The sequence below is a fragment of the Mauremys reevesii genome, linkage group 5 (assembly GCF_016161935.1).
Source record: "Mauremys reevesii isolate NIE-2019 linkage group 5, ASM1616193v1, whole genome shotgun sequence".
Classification (NCBI taxonomy): domain Eukaryota; kingdom Metazoa; phylum Chordata; order Testudines; family Geoemydidae; genus Mauremys; species Mauremys reevesii.
The window spans coordinates 14,017,618-14,034,849 of NC_052627.1; the positions used below are offsets into that span (position 1 = coordinate 14,017,618).

A 17,232-nucleotide genomic window follows, 5' to 3' on the forward strand; every position below is an offset into this window, starting at 1 on the left:
CCAGGAAAAAAAGTATGAGATTTTTGTTTCTATTGAGAAAAGAGTGTTTCATTCTTGCACAGAAATCAGGGAGAGAGTCTATATTCATCAAGTATATTTACATGCCAAAAAACTTCTATCACAGTGTATGCAGAGTACAGTTATATAAACCAGAATATTAGATTAGGTTATCTAGTTTGCAAATTTTCTCAAATCAAATCTATGGTTTCAATTCACACTTCATGAAATGTAATTCCACAAGAGGACAACACATTCAGATTAGCAGCATAGGAGTCAATTTCATATTAACTTGTGCATTTAAACAGACACATGCATCCCAAAAAACAATACCTGTTAAAAGAATAAGGTTTCAACATGAAGCTTACAAGTGATGCTAAAGGTACGGTTGTTCATGACACCTGAACTCTGCCCTTGTGTGCACATACATTACACACATTTCTGTAGGAACCTTGTCTCATTCACTGAGAGAGTCACTCTTGTGCACAGAGATAGCACAAGGCTTGTGCATTACTTAAGTGATGCACAGGCCTTGTGCTGGCACACTGCACAGGGCCACATTTCCCCTTGTGTGCACGGGTTGGACAATGCACTGTGAATGGAACAACTGTTGAATATTTATTTTTATCCTCATTGTTCAGCACATGGACCCCTGCCTCATTCACTGCGCATCCTCCGTCCTGTCCGCTATGAGCCTACCTGCACTCTCAGTTACAGAAATATACATCCAGATCTAGCCTAGGCTTATGCTCTACTAATTTCCAATAAAGCTGGGGCAAAAATACAGGGACAGACACACAGGACGCTGTCTCATTCACTGCACCATCCAACCGGCACACTCCAGGTCTGATCAACTAACTCCCATTGACTCCTTCAGTGGGTTTTTCACCGACTTCGAAAGGCATTGGATGAGGACCTGAATGAAACAGAAGTCCTACAAGACAGCAACTGTGCCTTTATTTAAAGGCTGTATTGTAATGCATATATGCACAAGAAAAAAAAAGTGTTACTGGATTATCTGAACGTTGGCATCCAAGATCTCCACCTCAAGCCTTAATGTTCTTTTCATGTTTTTTGGTAAGGTTTTTTCTATTTGTTGTTATTACTAAAGAAAACAAGAAAATAAAACAAAAATCCCATGGTGTGGGACTACTTGGAAGGCAGCAGGAAAATGCTGTGTTGGATCAAAAGAAAAAAGGGGGTCAACTCTTGCCTCATTGAAGCATGGATACCTGTAGAGCCTTGACACCTTGCTTACATTACTCCAAAACTTTGCATCAATCAGAATAATCACCCACATTCCATGCACACCTTCAGACATTGAGGAACGCACTCAATCTGCTTATCTACACAAAGGTGCAGTGCAAATGCAATGCCGGGAGATCAACAGTTATTGTCAGAGGCAGGGAGAGAACTCAGTCTGCATGGACAGTGTCTGTTTTTAAACAAACCATTACAATGCAGTAAAATAGAATGGGTTTTCACCACTGAAATGCACACAAATCTCAAATTTCTACCCCAAATTGCTAAGGTGCTTGGGCTGTTTAAAAAAAAATTTAAAAAGGTCACAAAAAGTTCCTAGAAGAAAATTTAAAAAAAGCAACATCTGCCCCTCACCATCAGCAGCCACCATCTACTCTCTTCACACTCAAAACCAGTGACCCATTTTTCTCAAAATCACACACAAGATCACCACCGGACAGAAAATCCATCTTCAAAAATGTCAGCCCCAACAGGAAAAAGTTTGAGAAAGTGGTAAGCAACTGCAAAAGGCTCTTCAGAATGGAAACATGTAGGCAACCTTCAATGATAGGCATCAACACACATGGCGCCTATACTACTTTAAATCAATACATAACTCTGATCTATTAGAAGTTTCTAAACCTAATCAGATCCTTAGGACAGGCTGACAGTTTTATTGGGGGAAATGAGGGCAGGGGGACAGCGCATGAAAGAACGACCTGTATATCCTCTCCAAGAAAAAGATTTTGACTGAGAGCGGGGTGCTCCCGCAGTGGCGTTAGAACAATTTTTAGAGTGGGGGTGAAGAAAATTGTAAACCCTGTACATGATGGGAACCACTTTGAGCCAGGGAATGCTGCCCCTACTTCCATCACCCTGTGCTCTTGAGGAAAACTTTATCTGGACTGACACGGGTGTCGAAGAAAAACCCTACTGACTGCGGGGTAATACCTAGGCGAGAAGGAGAACTAAAGCAGCCATTTTCATTCTTCCTATCCTTCTTTAAGCTGCAGCATGCTAACATGCCGTACACACATCTTGTGACATTTATCAGGCATGACCATTTGCACTGAATGGTTCTCATGGGAAAGCTAAATTATCCCAGCAAGTAGGAAATGTCTCAAACCTAGTGCATTCAGAATGTGTGTCAATTGCTTCCTGCCGGGCACTCTGGGAGGAGAGCCTAGAAGTTTATCTCAGAACTCACAACAACGTAAACAAATGCCAACCACTTCCTTCAAGTACACTGAACAGGAAAATCTTACTTAGCCACCTCCCTTCGGGGAGGGGGAGAGGAACATTAAACATTTCTCTCCCTTGCAGAATGGGGAACTGCAGCTAAGTAATGCAGATGCTTTGCCTTCACATACACAACTTAGTTTCACGTTACCAAAATCTGCACTGTGCACATGTGATCAAAAGGATTACAGAGATTGTCTAGTTCTGCTGGCAGCATATTAAAGTATTAAGTCTACAGGCTTACTATGATGTGTTTCTATTATCAAGCTGACCACAGAATTAAAGTGACTCAAAGAAGGAGGTTGCTTTAACACAGCCGTGGGAAGCACCTCACCCTCTTATATCTGGCTTTCACATCTGGTCAGGGCAATAAGATTTCCTTGTCAAGAGTCACTAACTGCCCTTTCTGTTGTGGATACTGTCCCCACCCTACACCTGCTGTTTCTTTTGATATTAGATTCCCACACATCAATGGAGATTATCCACTGTGCCCTTGCTGATGTTTCCAAATGCTCAGTTAGCTTTTATATGGTGCCTCAACACATCAGGGTTAAGTTGTATCTTCAAGTACATGGGTGTGACCCCTACAGAAGCCACGAAACTGTGTGTTCATCTTGAAGATAGAACTTGGTCCTTATTGTAGCGCTATAATTCTCTGGACACTCCACCCTTTGGCGCAGCTGATGAGCCATGATATTCACCAGGGAGCCACCCCTCAGTCATTTGCTCCTGCATATGGAAGGCAGCGTGTCCAGTGGATAGGGAAATGGACTAGGAGTCCAGAGACCTGGATTCCATAGGCTCTGTCACTGGCTTCCCGTCTGACCTTCGCTAAGTCACTTCACTTCTGTGTGACTTTGTTTCCCCTCCCATCCTCGGTCTCATCTACTGAGATTGCACGCAGCACAACAGGACCTCTAGACGCCACACCAGGACAAGTTAATTTATTAATGTGTTCCTGGTGAGGTTAATTATTGGGCAGCACTATTATTCTCAGTGGCTTGATCTGAACACACACTGTAATTTCTTTACTTCAGTCTAATGAATTTTTGCTAACACTTTTGCAAAGATAGAGCAGTAAGAGAGGAATTCTATTCTTTCTGCATGATTCTCTGTGAAGTTCTACTCGCTACATCAACTACAGCAAGTTAGCACACACTAGCAGCCAGAATGATGATGTGATAAACTTGAAGGTCACTGCAAACATTGCAGCAGGAAGCTTCATTGTAAGCCCTCACTTTCAGTGGTTTATTATAATTTTCCACCAACAAATTACTTGGGAGCCAAACTCTACCATGTTGGATGGTAGTCTGAGGGTGATTTTTTTTTTTTTTTTGGTTACCAAAGGAAGAAAATGGGCTTTTTTCTTTTTTTAATGTTTTAACAAGCCTGTTCAGATGCTTTTTTGCACTCTAATACCCCAGTTTGGATTTAAACATTCTAATGTGGTGCATACCTAGCCCTCAGTGAGTAAAAAGCACTTTGCTAATCTTGAAAAGAGCTGGTTCAGACTGTTTGCAGATACCTAAGTATGCATGCATTTAAATCAGTATGGGACACAGCGTAATATGTATGGGGAGCATGCCATTTTCACTTGGTTGTAAGATTATTCTTCTCTGGACCTGCCTTCACACCCAGTGCATCAATCTGTCCCTTGCAAAGCCTCCTGAAATTCCATTAACCACTTTCAAGATGGTATCAGAAAGGGCTATGCAGGCCTAGGAACTTTTTGCAAGCCTCATGTGCTTTCAGTTTGAAATTTCAAACAAACATAAAAGAGATGACGGATCTCAGGCTCTACAGCAAACTAGAGAGTGTATGAAGTTTGAAGCGTCAGATGTAGAGGCTCAGCAGAAAAGCTGACAGATTTGTCAGGCTTGTAGATACAGTAATACAAGAGGACACCAGTGATCAGCGATACCACTATCTATACCTATATAAAAAAAATAAAATAAAAATAATAAAAAACCACACACCACCACCACCTATGGTAAAAGAATGTTCTGGTTGCAAAGTCAAGCACTCAAAAGTTAGGGAATGCCAGAATTATAATTTTCCATGGGAAATTTCTACCCTTCCAAAATAAATAAAATCAACGCAAAAACAATAAATGTTTGACTGATAAACATGTCATTAAGGTGCCTCATTTGAGTTGTAGTTTGAGTGCCCTGTGCCCCTGTTCTCCTCTATGGGCTCAGACGTATCTAAAGATTTAAAGGGGCGGGGGGGGATGTACTTTTCAACACTTCTAACTTGCTATTCCTCCAGGGTAGATTGGCAGTGGCCCTGGAGGTTTTTCGCCTTCCTCCGAAGCATGGGGCAGGGGTCGCTTGCTGGTGGATTATCTGCTACTTGAAGTCTTTAAATCATGATTTGGAGCATTCAACAGCAGAGTCAAGGGAGAGAATTATTTCAGGAGTGGGTGGATCGGCTTATGTGGCCTGCATCTTGCAGGAGGTCAGACTAGATGATCATAATGGTCCCTTCTGATCTTGAATTCTATGATTCTAAAGCCTCATTTCTTCAAACAACTAAGACATTTCCTGAAGCATAATACCTTCATCCTGGTTAGTTACTCAATAGTTGAACTCTACCAAAGTTTCTCCATATTATTTTTTATATCTAACAATGGGATGCTTAATATAATGATGAGAGCATGAATGGGGGGCACGGATGAGGAAAACAACAACATGTAAATAAGAGAAATAAGTTCCAGTGACCTGATGAGACATCAAAAAATTGTGTGTATCTTCCCAAAAGTCAATTTACTCTTCAGATAAAAACGATCTCTACAGTCCTTAAAAGTTCACATGTAAGGACACTATAGTCAGCTTGTGCTGAAAGGCACTTGAATAGGATGAGTGCAGAATAAAGGAGATGTTTGAATCTCAGGCTCTCTCAATGCCAAAAGCATGATTTTTCCCTCCTTCACTCCACACCTATTGATCACCATTGAGTTAAACTGAAAAATTCTTAAGAAGATTTAACAAGGCTTTTCTGAAGCTTATTGTAGAGGTGGTTTAGTGCTGTACCTTGCCGCCTACCATTCCTTTCAAGTAGGAAGGCAGCACGCTGGAAGTTAAAAAAAATAAATAAAAACAAAAATAAAGATTTAAGAAGTGAGAAGAACTTAAACTAAAAAAATAAAAGGGGCATTCTTCATCAGGCACCTTAAAAGAACATCTACAAACCTGAACATTTAAATGAAACAGTGGGTATAAGCAACCAAAAAGATGCAGGATTGATCTCGGAAGGAAAGAGAATGTGTGCAGTGGAATCTGGGACAGACACTCACATAACTGAGTGTAGTTTCTGCACGGCAGATAAATGCCTATAGCTGGCAAATGATAAATTGGTCAACACTGTTAAGATAGAAGACGACAAGCATGTTTTGGGTATTCAACCTGAGGTTTTTATAATCTATTGTTAGACGCTTACCACAAACCTATAAGCAGCTTTTCTGACTCTTCAAGTGTGAGAGGTTAGACAACCTACAGAACCTGCCATGCCATGAGCTGAGCTGATCAGGTCAACGCTGCTTGGATCCTGATCAAAGAGGATGGCTTCTGAAAGAGCAGCTTATGTATATTATAAAATCTTATACAAAGTGTTAGTCCAAGGTTTCCAGAAATGAAAACTCATTTTGGGTACCTCTGGTTTTTTTGAGACGCCTGATTTTCTCACACATCCTTTAAAAATCAAACTTCTTTAAGGCGTCTTAAGTGGTGCACCCAAAATCAAGACATCCAAAATAACGTATTGCTTTTGAAAACCTTGGCCTGAATTGTGTCTTTCGGAGTGTGGAAATCATCAAGGCAGACAGACCCAATATTAAACTGTGCTTGGCATTATAAATGCATCTATGCAGTTAGGAGCCATATAGGTATAAATAAGTGGCTTGATTTTCCACAGTTGCCGAGCCCTATGGAGCCCATTGACTTCAGTGGGAGTTTTCAGTGTTCAGCCCTTCGGAATAGATTAAGCCCCTTCTTTAGGCATGAAAGTTTGAAAATTTTGATCCTAGTTCTTCTAATTGTCTGAGCAGGAAGGACTTTGAATTTTGCAAGTGTGTTGCACTGAGCTGTGTTGGAGGACAGGAGACTTACACTGCTGATGAACTGCATGCCATCAAGTCTAGAAGAAAGTCTTTCCTCCCCCTTAGGTGCACTAATAATTCCTGTGATTATGGAGAAAACCAGGGCATTGGTTATTATTGTAGAGTCATAATCAATACATAATTTGTTTAACCTAAACAAGCCTCTACCTCACCACCTCAAAAAAGGTGTGTTTGTAGTGCAGTAAAAGTGTCCCCATGATACTTAGAGTAAATTGCTGTCATTTCAGTGCCTGCCCAGGTGTTTGGCATATCAACTGGGGCATCACAAGAACTCTGCTACTCACAATGTAAGCACAGGTGGTCAGGACTGGGAGATCTGAAGCTGCCTCCTGCATATCATAGCAGAGCTGCAGCATGCATGCATGAGCAACAGAAGTGTTTGTCAGTGAAACTAACCACCTAAATTAGAGACTGAAATGTGAGTCACTATCACTGAAAGCCACTGCTAGCACACAGAGGGGCAGGAGTGTTGGGGAAAGTACACAGGATGAACAAGGAAAAAAAAAGTACAGAAAATGCCTATAAGGATCTAACAGAAAGATGATGGATACAAGAAATAATGGACCAGAACAGATCAAGATCCACCTAGTCCAGTACTCTGCCTCCGATTTTGGCAAATGCTGGGTGCCTCCATAAAAGCCCTTATCATGCACCTAATTCTGCAGTACTGCTGTACATCATGAGTCTATCCTAATGGCACGCTGCTTCTGGGTATGCAATTATGGTTAACTATATTGAGGATGCAGTTTTCTTTTAAAAGGGAGATTGCACCTAGATTCTGGAGTACTCCAAGGTCAGGCTCCTTGACAGAGGGACCCCCATGAATCTCCACGTCCACCCTCCACGCTGATGGCTGCACAAAAAACATCACACTCATGGCAGTGAGTCTGAGTCTGGGTCAACTGAGTAGGGCTTCTGGGACTCGTGCTATGGGGCTAAAAAGTAGTAGTGTAGACAGTCCCACTCAGGCTGGAGCCTGGGCTCTGAGACCCACCCCCCTTGCCAGGCTTCAGTGCCCATTCTCCAGCCCAAGCAGGAATGTATACAATACTACTCTAGCCCCATAGTGTGAGCCCAAGTCAGTTGAACTGGATTCTAAGACTCACTGCTACAGAGTTGTTGGGGGGGGGCGGTTTACAGCATAGATGTACCCTAAATAGTCTGATTCTCATTTTATATCCAGGCCACTTTGCTCTGCTCTGTCACGGTAAAGGGGCCTTCAAGTGAGCATAAATATTAAGTGTGCTCACTTTAAAATCCCTTTACACTGCCTCTTATACCCACAATATTGTCCAAAAAGTCTTGGAATACCACCGGACTCACAGGAAGAGAACATACATACCCTAGAAATCGTTAAGAGAATTCTAGAACACAAGAGTCCGTGTTAGCTCCACTGAGTTACAAGGCAGCCCTGGCAGTACTCAGCAGAGTAAGCCCAGCTTTGCTGCTTACAGTTCCATAGATCAAAGCAATGAATATTTCTCTTTCCCTTAGACCAATGAAGAGTAAGATTCTTTCCCAATGGCCAGTGAACACACAAACAGGGAAAGTCAAGCAAGAAACCAGGATTGGTCCTAAATTCTGACTTTATCCACTAGGCCAATTCTACTTCTGTTCCTCTCACTTCTCTCCACCTCCAACTTTGACCTCTCAGGCTCACCCTCTCCTTTCCATATGTCTTTACTCCACTTGCCCTCTCATTCTTGTTTCATGAGGAATGGTTAAACAGAAGCACCCACTGAGCCTTCTCTCTGTACCCTTTGTTATCTTATACGCTAACCTGTCTTTCCTCTTACTATTCTCTCCTCTCATGGAAGCTCTCCAGCATTCCATATTCATTGCCCTTCTTGGGATCTTTTCTACTCCGGTTTGAAATTAGAACTGATTAAATGAATAGAGTTTATTCATTCAGTCTATTGTCTGTTATTTTTTACTTTTTGCTTCCCAGGAGCCTTTTTTGTTTTGTTTGTTTGATAAGTTTTGTCATTTATGAGGTATAATTAAGAATAGCTTCACTTTGTTTCTATAGGTTTTGATTTATTGCATAGATTATCAGTTTTAACTGGTCTTTCTTTCCCTTTAGCAGGTATTGGCTTAGGTAGCTTCTCGGTATTTATTTCTAGATCATTAATGAGAAGAAAATAAAAAATGAGCCCAGGATGTCAGTAAACCAAAATGAAAAGTCACTAATACACAACTCCGTCTTCCGTTAGAAATTCCACAGCCATGACTGGACCTTCCTGACATATTCTAAGCTTTCCTAGATTCAGAGTTCAAGACCAGAAAGGGAGCATAGTGATCATTTAGTCTGACCTTCTGTATATGTATTTTAGGTTATTTGTTTAAAAATAACCTGCAGGAATTCAGAAAGGGATGGGGTATCAAGCAAGCACAGCAGAGACAGGCCAAATTTATATACTCTTCACTTTCTGTCCTAAGCAGTCATGTAGTGTTTGGACACTAATGAAGAGTTGCTGTCTCTCACCCCAGAGGAGACATATGCCAGCAATGGGGGAAGAGAGTCCAACAGAAAGTTTGTAAAATCTGTAGAGCAACTTGAGATCTGTGAATGGTGCTCGTAGTTCCTGGGCACACGTATGTCCCAGCATCCTGTTTCCAGGTTCTGGCCTGCCGCTGAGTCAAACGACCATGAGAACTGCTGGGGTGCAGCACTTATTATAAGAGAGCGGCTATTCATACAGAAAGAGGAGAACCCAGAGCCAGTGGAATCCATACAAGCCAAGTGGGAGGAGAACAAGTCTCAGCTAGGAGAGGCTTTAGAAATGAAATGGTTTGGGGAAGGAACTTCAAAGCCTGGGGAGAGGGCTGGCAGATTTGTATTGGCAGTTATGTTTGAACTGTTATGTTTTCTTAGCAAATCAGATCCAAAGAAGGGGATGTGACATAAACCACGAGTCTACATGTACTTCTCTGGGGAAACTGAGGCAGCGGACCAATAACCTGATGGGGTAAGCTGGCCATAGCACTGTCCCATACACCAGCCATTCTCAACCAGGGGTCCGGTGCCCCGAGGGGCCACAAGCCGGTTTCAGGGACTCCACCAAGCAGGGCCAGTGTTGGACTCATTAGGGCCCAAGGCAGAAAGCCAAAGCGCCGCCATGCAGGGCTGAAGCCCGGGGCCCTGAGCCATGCCACCTGGGGCTAAATCCGAAGCCTGGGCAATGTAGCTTTGTGGGGCCCCTTGTGGCGTGGGGCCCCAGGCAACTGCCCTGCTTTCTACCCCATAACACTGGCCCTGGCTTTTATATGCAGAAAACCAGTTGTGGTGGCACAGGTGGGCCGTGGAGTTTTTATAGCATATTTGGGTGGAGGGGACTCAAAGAAAAAGGTTGAGAACCCCTGCTCTACACACAGTAAGTGTATATTATGATGCATACAGTTAAACAGTATAGGCCCTGATCCTGAAAAGGAATCAGCCTGCACAGTCCCAGCAAATTTGCCTGTCAAGCTGGAGTCTGTGCAGGCAGCTCCCTTGGCAGGCCTGGAGCGCTGGTTTGCCTCCATTAGTACATCCAAAGCCCTCCACTTGGAACACTCTCTCACACCAGCAGACCAAGGGGCACAATGCTGCAGTCTGACTGTCACCATTTCAACTAGCATGGCCTTCAGCCAGGTTTGGTTAGCTGCCAAGTTGGCGAGCAGGTGCGCATCTCATTCATGTCACTTTTGCACAGAGATGGATTGTTTTTAAATTGATCATTTAATACCATATTAAGTGTTTTTAATGCTGGCTGAGTGTTTGCTCATTGCCTTTCATTAAGGAGATCAGCAATTCCTATCTTCTCCTTTTAAAAGAGGGGTTAAAAAAAGCCACGTTACTGCCATTATGGTATTACAAAACACTTTCCTCAGATTTGATGTAAAATAATTTGTACTACTAGGCTCTGTCACTGGAGAATTTAATATACCTTTAAAAGAAAGGCCACTCAGCACTTATACAGTGCCTTTTCATCCTCAAAGGACTTTTAATGTTTAGCATGTGGGTAGCCTGTGCCATCCAGGAGGTTAGATGATCAGAGCCCTTCACATAGGACACTAAAGTGTCGCAGCAGCGGAAGTGAGAAAGCACTGATGTCATACACGACACCAGCACATTTTAAGATAACACTAAAGTCTGCCAGCTACCCTGCCAACAGATAAAAGACATTTGCAGCAGACTAGAGTGACATCTCGCCTACAGATAAAGAAGATTAGCCATAAGCTGAAAAAAACGGATGGTAAACATGCTGGTAGATTTACTAGTGTCAAGCTATCAAATGTTAGAAAGATGGTATCATGCAAAGAACCGCCTATTAGAAAAGTTAAGGTAGGGTCTACTGCATTTGTATAGAATCAAAACTTGAGAGTTTATCCAAGCTATACTACAGCATATTTAATAGTATACAAAGCATAACAGAATTAAAACGAGAAAGGAGCCAAAACAGAAATCTTTTATATGAACTCTCTCAAAGTTTGAAGGTTCACATAAAAACCAGAATTGAAATCCAAACCCCCACTGCTATTATTATTTACTATTCGTATTGTGGCAGCACTGAGGGCCTTGTCTATATCTGGGGGGCCCCCCAATGTGGTAGGTGCTGCACAGATACAAAACAAGACAGTCTCTGCCCCACAGAGCTTACACTAAGTAATCACTCCTAATTTTGCAACAGCAAAATCAGAGTCTGTGGAGGTTTTGAAGACACAAAAATGCAGCTCTCTCGGCTATTCTCCAATTTAAACTAAACTAAGTTATCAAAACAAATGAACAAAGTACATTCTGCGGTGGATTTTTCCTTGCTTAGATCTTTTAATTTCACTTGTTCATTTATACTATATTTAAAAAAAAAAGAATCAATCAGTAATTCAAAAAGTCTCCCACTGTTACTGCAAAATGAGTGATGTTTTGAGTGAAGCAAAATTAAAGGTAGCATTTTATGACATTACACAATTTTCCCCCCAAATGTGTGATAACACAAATCCACTGCCATCACAACAGGGGCAAGCAAAAGAAAAAAGGGTTTAGCAAAAGTGGCAAATAGTTTTAGGGGTTGGGAGGTTTGTTTCTTTTTAAATTAAAGTTTCTTTTGATGCAAAGTCCCTAATTAAGTTCCATGTTTCTCTGATCCATGTGTACAGACGTTTATATAGATAACTCCCCTTAACATTGATGAGATCCACACAGAAATTTCCAGTGTAACAGAATTCTATTCTAGTCAGGTTCCAATACTACATCCAACTTCATGGCATCCCTAACTTATTAAAGTAGATGGATACAGGGTGGGGGTAAACTTGCGGAAATGCAGGCCACATTCACCTACATACCTGAACCCTGTCAGAGTGCCCCTCCTTCTTCACAGGTTTAACTGAGTTGCCAAACTTGAAATCAAGTATCCTCCACCCCACTATGAAGTCAGAGCTACTACTGGCTTGAGGGGAGTTAGAGAGGCAAGATCTTATCACAAGGGATAAGGTGGAGCTTAACTTGTTTTGGAACAAGGGAAAAAGTTAAGTAATCTGTCTCACATATCTAGATTCCTAACTTAGTGGAATTTTAGGAATACGTCACTACCTTTTAAGAAAGGAATGTACAGTGCTGTAGATAAAAGGGGCTGCTTTTCTTTTCTGAAAAACTTGACCCTGGAGCTCTGTCTGTTCCTCATTCTCGCAATGCTTACATTTTCCCATTCTCTGAAATGGAATCGGGAAGTAACCTCAGTAAAACATGCTGAGCCATATTTCCGAGCATCTCTATACGACGTGAGCCAGCCGCCAACAAAGCAGCTCTTCATTAAAAAAAAAAAAATGTATTGTAGTTATTACTTATGCCCTTTTGATATTAAAGCAAGGTAGGCAGGCAGCAGTTACCCATTAACATCAGAAGTGAAATGATAACTTCTCCATGACAATAAGCAGGAAATGGCCAGATACACACAGAGATCTTAAATTAGCTTCAAAGTCTGGGGACATGCCATAGGGGCATATGCTCTCATATAGTTCCCATTTGTGTTACTGTTACAGGTAAATTAGGCACATGCATGTGTGGTGTGTTTTTGGTTAGGCAAATGCAACATATACAAAAGGCCAACACATGTGAATAATTATTTATATGGCAAAGTGCCCAAAATGTGCCCGGTGCTGTCAAAGCACATACAAAAAGGACAACCCATGCCCCAAACAGCAGAGGTGAAGTGGCAACCTGAAGTCTTTTCACATTAGCACACCTGGTCCTATTCTGATACAATGGCAGTTGCTACACTGCAAGTATTCAAAAATGTACATGTGCTAGCTTCCTTAACTAGTTATCTGGGGTGTTTAAGAAGTTTCACTGTAGTACCTAGGCACTGCCATTAATGAGAACAAGGGAGTTAGTTATACAACCCAAAGTTTGAGTCTATCAAAAGGCTCAGACCTGGAATTACAGTTCCCAGTCTCCTGTGCTGAGGAATTATATTGATACTTCATCTCCTCTTACTCCCTGCCCCCAGCAAGATTATAACAATTGGACTGTGATTCTTTAATGATAGATCACATTTGCATATTTGCCTGGAAAGAATATTGAAGAAGGGTCAGATAGAAAAATCATAGTCTTAACAGCCACCCAAAACCCTTCTATTTTTAATACACCTTTAGGGGGTTGGCATGACCTTTTGCTGCTCTGCTCCTTACACCTATAACTGTGTTTTATTATCCGGGGGGGCAGAGGGCAGGTTTTATTTACATTGTTTCCACCTGCAGTTACAGGGCTTGTCACCATTTTAGGCTTTAAAATATGGAGAAACATTTAAAGAAAAAATTACATGTCTACATTCTGTGCCAAAGCTTTCACACCCGTGGGGGTCCGTATCCTCTAACAAGAGACCCTCTCACCCCAACCCCTATAGACAGTAAATGGACTAGTTAAAACCAACAGGGTGATTTTTATAGCTACGGAGCACAGCTGACATAGTTGAGGAAACAAAACACTGCGCTTCTCATACCTGGCAGTTTCCAGGCTATTTTTCATTGAAATGATTGGTTTGAATTGCTGGAAGCTTGATAGTTGCACTTAGAGACCCAATCGCTGTATTTTGCATATATTTTCTAAAACTACTTTCATAGTTTGGCGGGAGTTACACAAATATATTTAGTTTATGCAAAAAAAAAATTTCAGACGCTCTTGTTCATTTCTTTAAATTTAGGGCAACTCTTGGCCTAGTTAAACAGGTCCCTTTTCTCACAGAAAGTCATGGCCTGTATTTCTTCTAAGCCGAAAGAATCCCACAGAAAATGATCCTCTTAGTGCCCTGAGTCTGGCGCCCAGGGGCCAGTACTCAATACCGACTCAGCTGAGACCATTTTGTACAAGGGTCTCCTCCATTGTCAGGCCTGCCAATGTATGCTATACAAGGTGCGATATTGATTCGTAAGTGCTGTGAAATGCATTTATGTAAAAACACACAGCATCTCATGGCTATTCTGTGGAGGCATGTGAATGTTATTTTGGAAATAAAAAAGGAAGAATGGCAGCAGCACATAAAGCGTCCCGTTTTCAAAGTGAGAGTTAAGGTGTAAAGAGTCAGGTCCACGCTAATTCTGGCTGCCGCCATTTCAATCATTTTTAAGCTTAATTGTTCAGAAAAAACTATCCCTTTTCACTGAATCTGCCTGTGACAATTTGTTTTGCTCCAATATATAAATTTTAGAGAGACACATTAACCCCAAGAAATACAGATCTCTTACCTTCCACTTCTTCTTCGTCGCATACATGCTTAAGGAAGGAAGCCCCTCTGTCCAGCACCGCCTCATCCTCCATTCTGTAGTAATAGAAAAGAAAAAAAGAGTGCTCAGACTTCTCCTGGAGTGAGCTATTTGAACCAGCCCAACTCCTGGGCAGGTTAACCTGCAAACTATTGTTCATGTTATTGGGTGGGTGCTGTTGCTCTTCTTTCCGTGTCTGCTGTTCCTTCATGCAGCTGCTTTTGAATGGCGTTTGGTATTAAGCTGGTCCCACGTAGCTCAAACTCTAACCTTGAGAGGGCATCAGTGGTGGCAGGTGAGAAAGGTAATCCCAGCTCGGAGTCTTTTCTTTTAAAAAAGAGACGCACATAGTAGTTTGGTGCGTCTGTACACTAGCCAATAGCTTGTGGAAATCCGGCTTCACTTAAAAGCTCTTCTAAAAACACACTGCCTGTAGAGCCACCTACACAGACAGACATACATAGTGCATACAGACAGACAGAGACACACACATTCTCATGCACGGTGAGAAATGAGGCGCCAGCCAGCCTCTTAATACCAGCAAAGCACACTTCTCTGTGGAGAGGCAAGCTTTGTGTCACATGTTGGCCTTACGGAAATCTGACATCTGAGGATTATCCAGAGACCAAGCTACAGCAAGTCGGGCCATCACAACAGTCATTGGTGTGTGCCGGCCATTCATTCACGTATTGATATTCTAAATTTCTCTTTCATTTCTCTTTCCCCTTTCCTTCTCCCCTCACCTCCCATTTGTTCCTAATTTTATAACAATGCCAGGAAGCCTTCCTGTTCCATTAAATGTGATTTTCACTATACAATTTCACTACTAAATAAGATCGCTGAACCTTCCCAAGCAAGTGTTTGTAAACCTAATTTTGACTGTAACTCTTGATTATTTGCCAGTCAGAAGTAAAGGAAGCCTGCAACATACTATGCTAAATACTTTAAATTATATTTAATGTAGATAAGTAAACGTTTGTCAACCTTTACCATTCTTAGGATAGGGAAACCATTCAGTGATAATCAAATACACGTTCTTAATTTACACACTGCAAGCAGCGCTGAAGTCAATGAGGCTTTCCAGAGTGTGTAACACTGCAGAACTGCGGCCTAAAGTGTTCTTCCAACTGTGAAAGACAGGTGCATTTGGGAAACAAAACATTGCACCCTTCCTGCAAAGGCTCAGAGGGCCAGCCCGAAGTGGGGGAATCCCTGGAGAACATACTAACACATTATCAGGTCTTCTAATCATGCTCTAAAAGCAATAGCAGCTACCAGTAAATTGATTTAGATCTTCAAGAGCTCAGGGTAATCTTGCGCATATAGAGACCTAGCAAACAAATTTGTTTACTAGGGTGTCTGCTTTGCTACAGGAGGTCAAGCTTTCTCTGAGCAAAAGCCATTCCAAAAATTTTATAAGCCAATAAGCTTCATAATTCCCCCTCATCTCTCCATTTTCCAGCTAACAGTTTACCAGCAATTCTCCCATCAACACTTGTGTTTTCCTCCATCTTGGACTTAGTTAGTAACATCCACATTATTGTAGCCTTTAGCTATTAGTTTCCAGCTAAGAAAAGCTCACTTCGCACAGCAGATTCCCGAGTATTTCATATAGGGGAAGGGGCAGAGAAGACGGGGCCAGATTCAAAACCAATAACTGAACACCTGCAGTGCATTTGTTTCTTCTGGACTACTGTACAACAATAATTACTAGAGCACCATCTGATATGTTTCATTCTAGAGATGAGCGCAAACCAACACCCCAGATCCTGGCACCCACAAAGTTTGGATCCAATTCTGATTTTTGCAGCACAGGCCCATCTCTAGTTAGTATAGTCAGTGAGGTTTCCTCACATACTGTATATAGCAGGTAACCAGAAGTCTGTTCTGGAGGATAAATTCCTATGATTTTACAACGTATGAACATTGTACCATTTTACAAGCTGCTGTTCCCCTGCACGATGAGATAAGATTTAACATTCTCTACAAGCTAGCATTAGCAGCTAACAATACAAAGCCAGCACACGCACAAAAGCCTTGCCCCAGAGTTCACATTTATTAAATTATTCAACAATATTTGCGCAACTTTTGTTACGCAGACAAAGGAACTGATTCCATGGCTGGTCGTCTATGTGCAATGGGTCAGAGAGAAAATGAGTGTAAAATAAACTGTTTTTCTTTTTAAACAGCACAGCAGTTGCTTGCTATAAATGCAGCTGAAAACATCTGGAACAGATGGCACTGAATTTTCAGACCAAATAGAAACCTAATACACATGTATTTCTCCCTTGATTACTTCACAAAACGTCTATTCTTACAGAGGCTTCCTCACAAACTGCTCTGCCAATATGTCAAAGGAGAAGATCCTCTTTTAAAGAAGTAATATCAATTCATTCAGAACCCAGATTGCGTGTGTGTGTTTATGAATGTGTTTTATAAACATATCAATAGGAATATTTTCAAAAATTATTTCCTGTCCAGTTTTAAACATTGCCCCACTCTCCAAACATTGCAGTATTGTGGTAATGTAGCGTAACCAAAGAGTGACGGCGACTAGGGGGAAAAAGAACAGAACTGCCCACAAGGAGTGAAATGTGGACAAGGTGAATGAATGATAAAGGGAAGATTTAGTTTTTAAAATTCTGTTTGAATAATCTAAAATAGCATATGTAACACTGGCAAGTTTGGGGCTTTTTAAATGTGGTTTTAATCAGACAGTCCCTTTAAGCTACTTTGAGTGACACCGCACCATTACATACAGATCACATGCGAATCATCATGAAAATCTTCAGCTATAAGAACTTTTATTATGAGAGGAAGAGAAACATCTCCCTCCACTTCCCCTCAGGTGTCCCCCTCCAGCTGCTGATGGAAAAGCTGGGTAGTCAAGAGCAGCA

General features: G+C 41.7%; 1 protein-coding gene across 9 annotated transcripts in view; it reads right to left on the minus strand.

Moving 5' to 3' along the window:
• Positions 1-17,232, minus strand: part of SLC4A4 (solute carrier family 4 member 4) — a 291,521-nt gene that overhangs the window by 202,218 nt on the left and 72,071 nt on the right. For all 9 annotated transcript variants that reach the window (XM_039542307.1, XM_039542309.1, XM_039542305.1 and 6 more), the window contains exon 2: positions 14,318-14,391. In XM_039542307.1, coding sequence (XP_039398241.1) covers positions 14,318-14,391 — 74 coding nt within the window. The remainder of the gene's footprint in view (positions 1-14,317; positions 14,392-17,232) is intronic.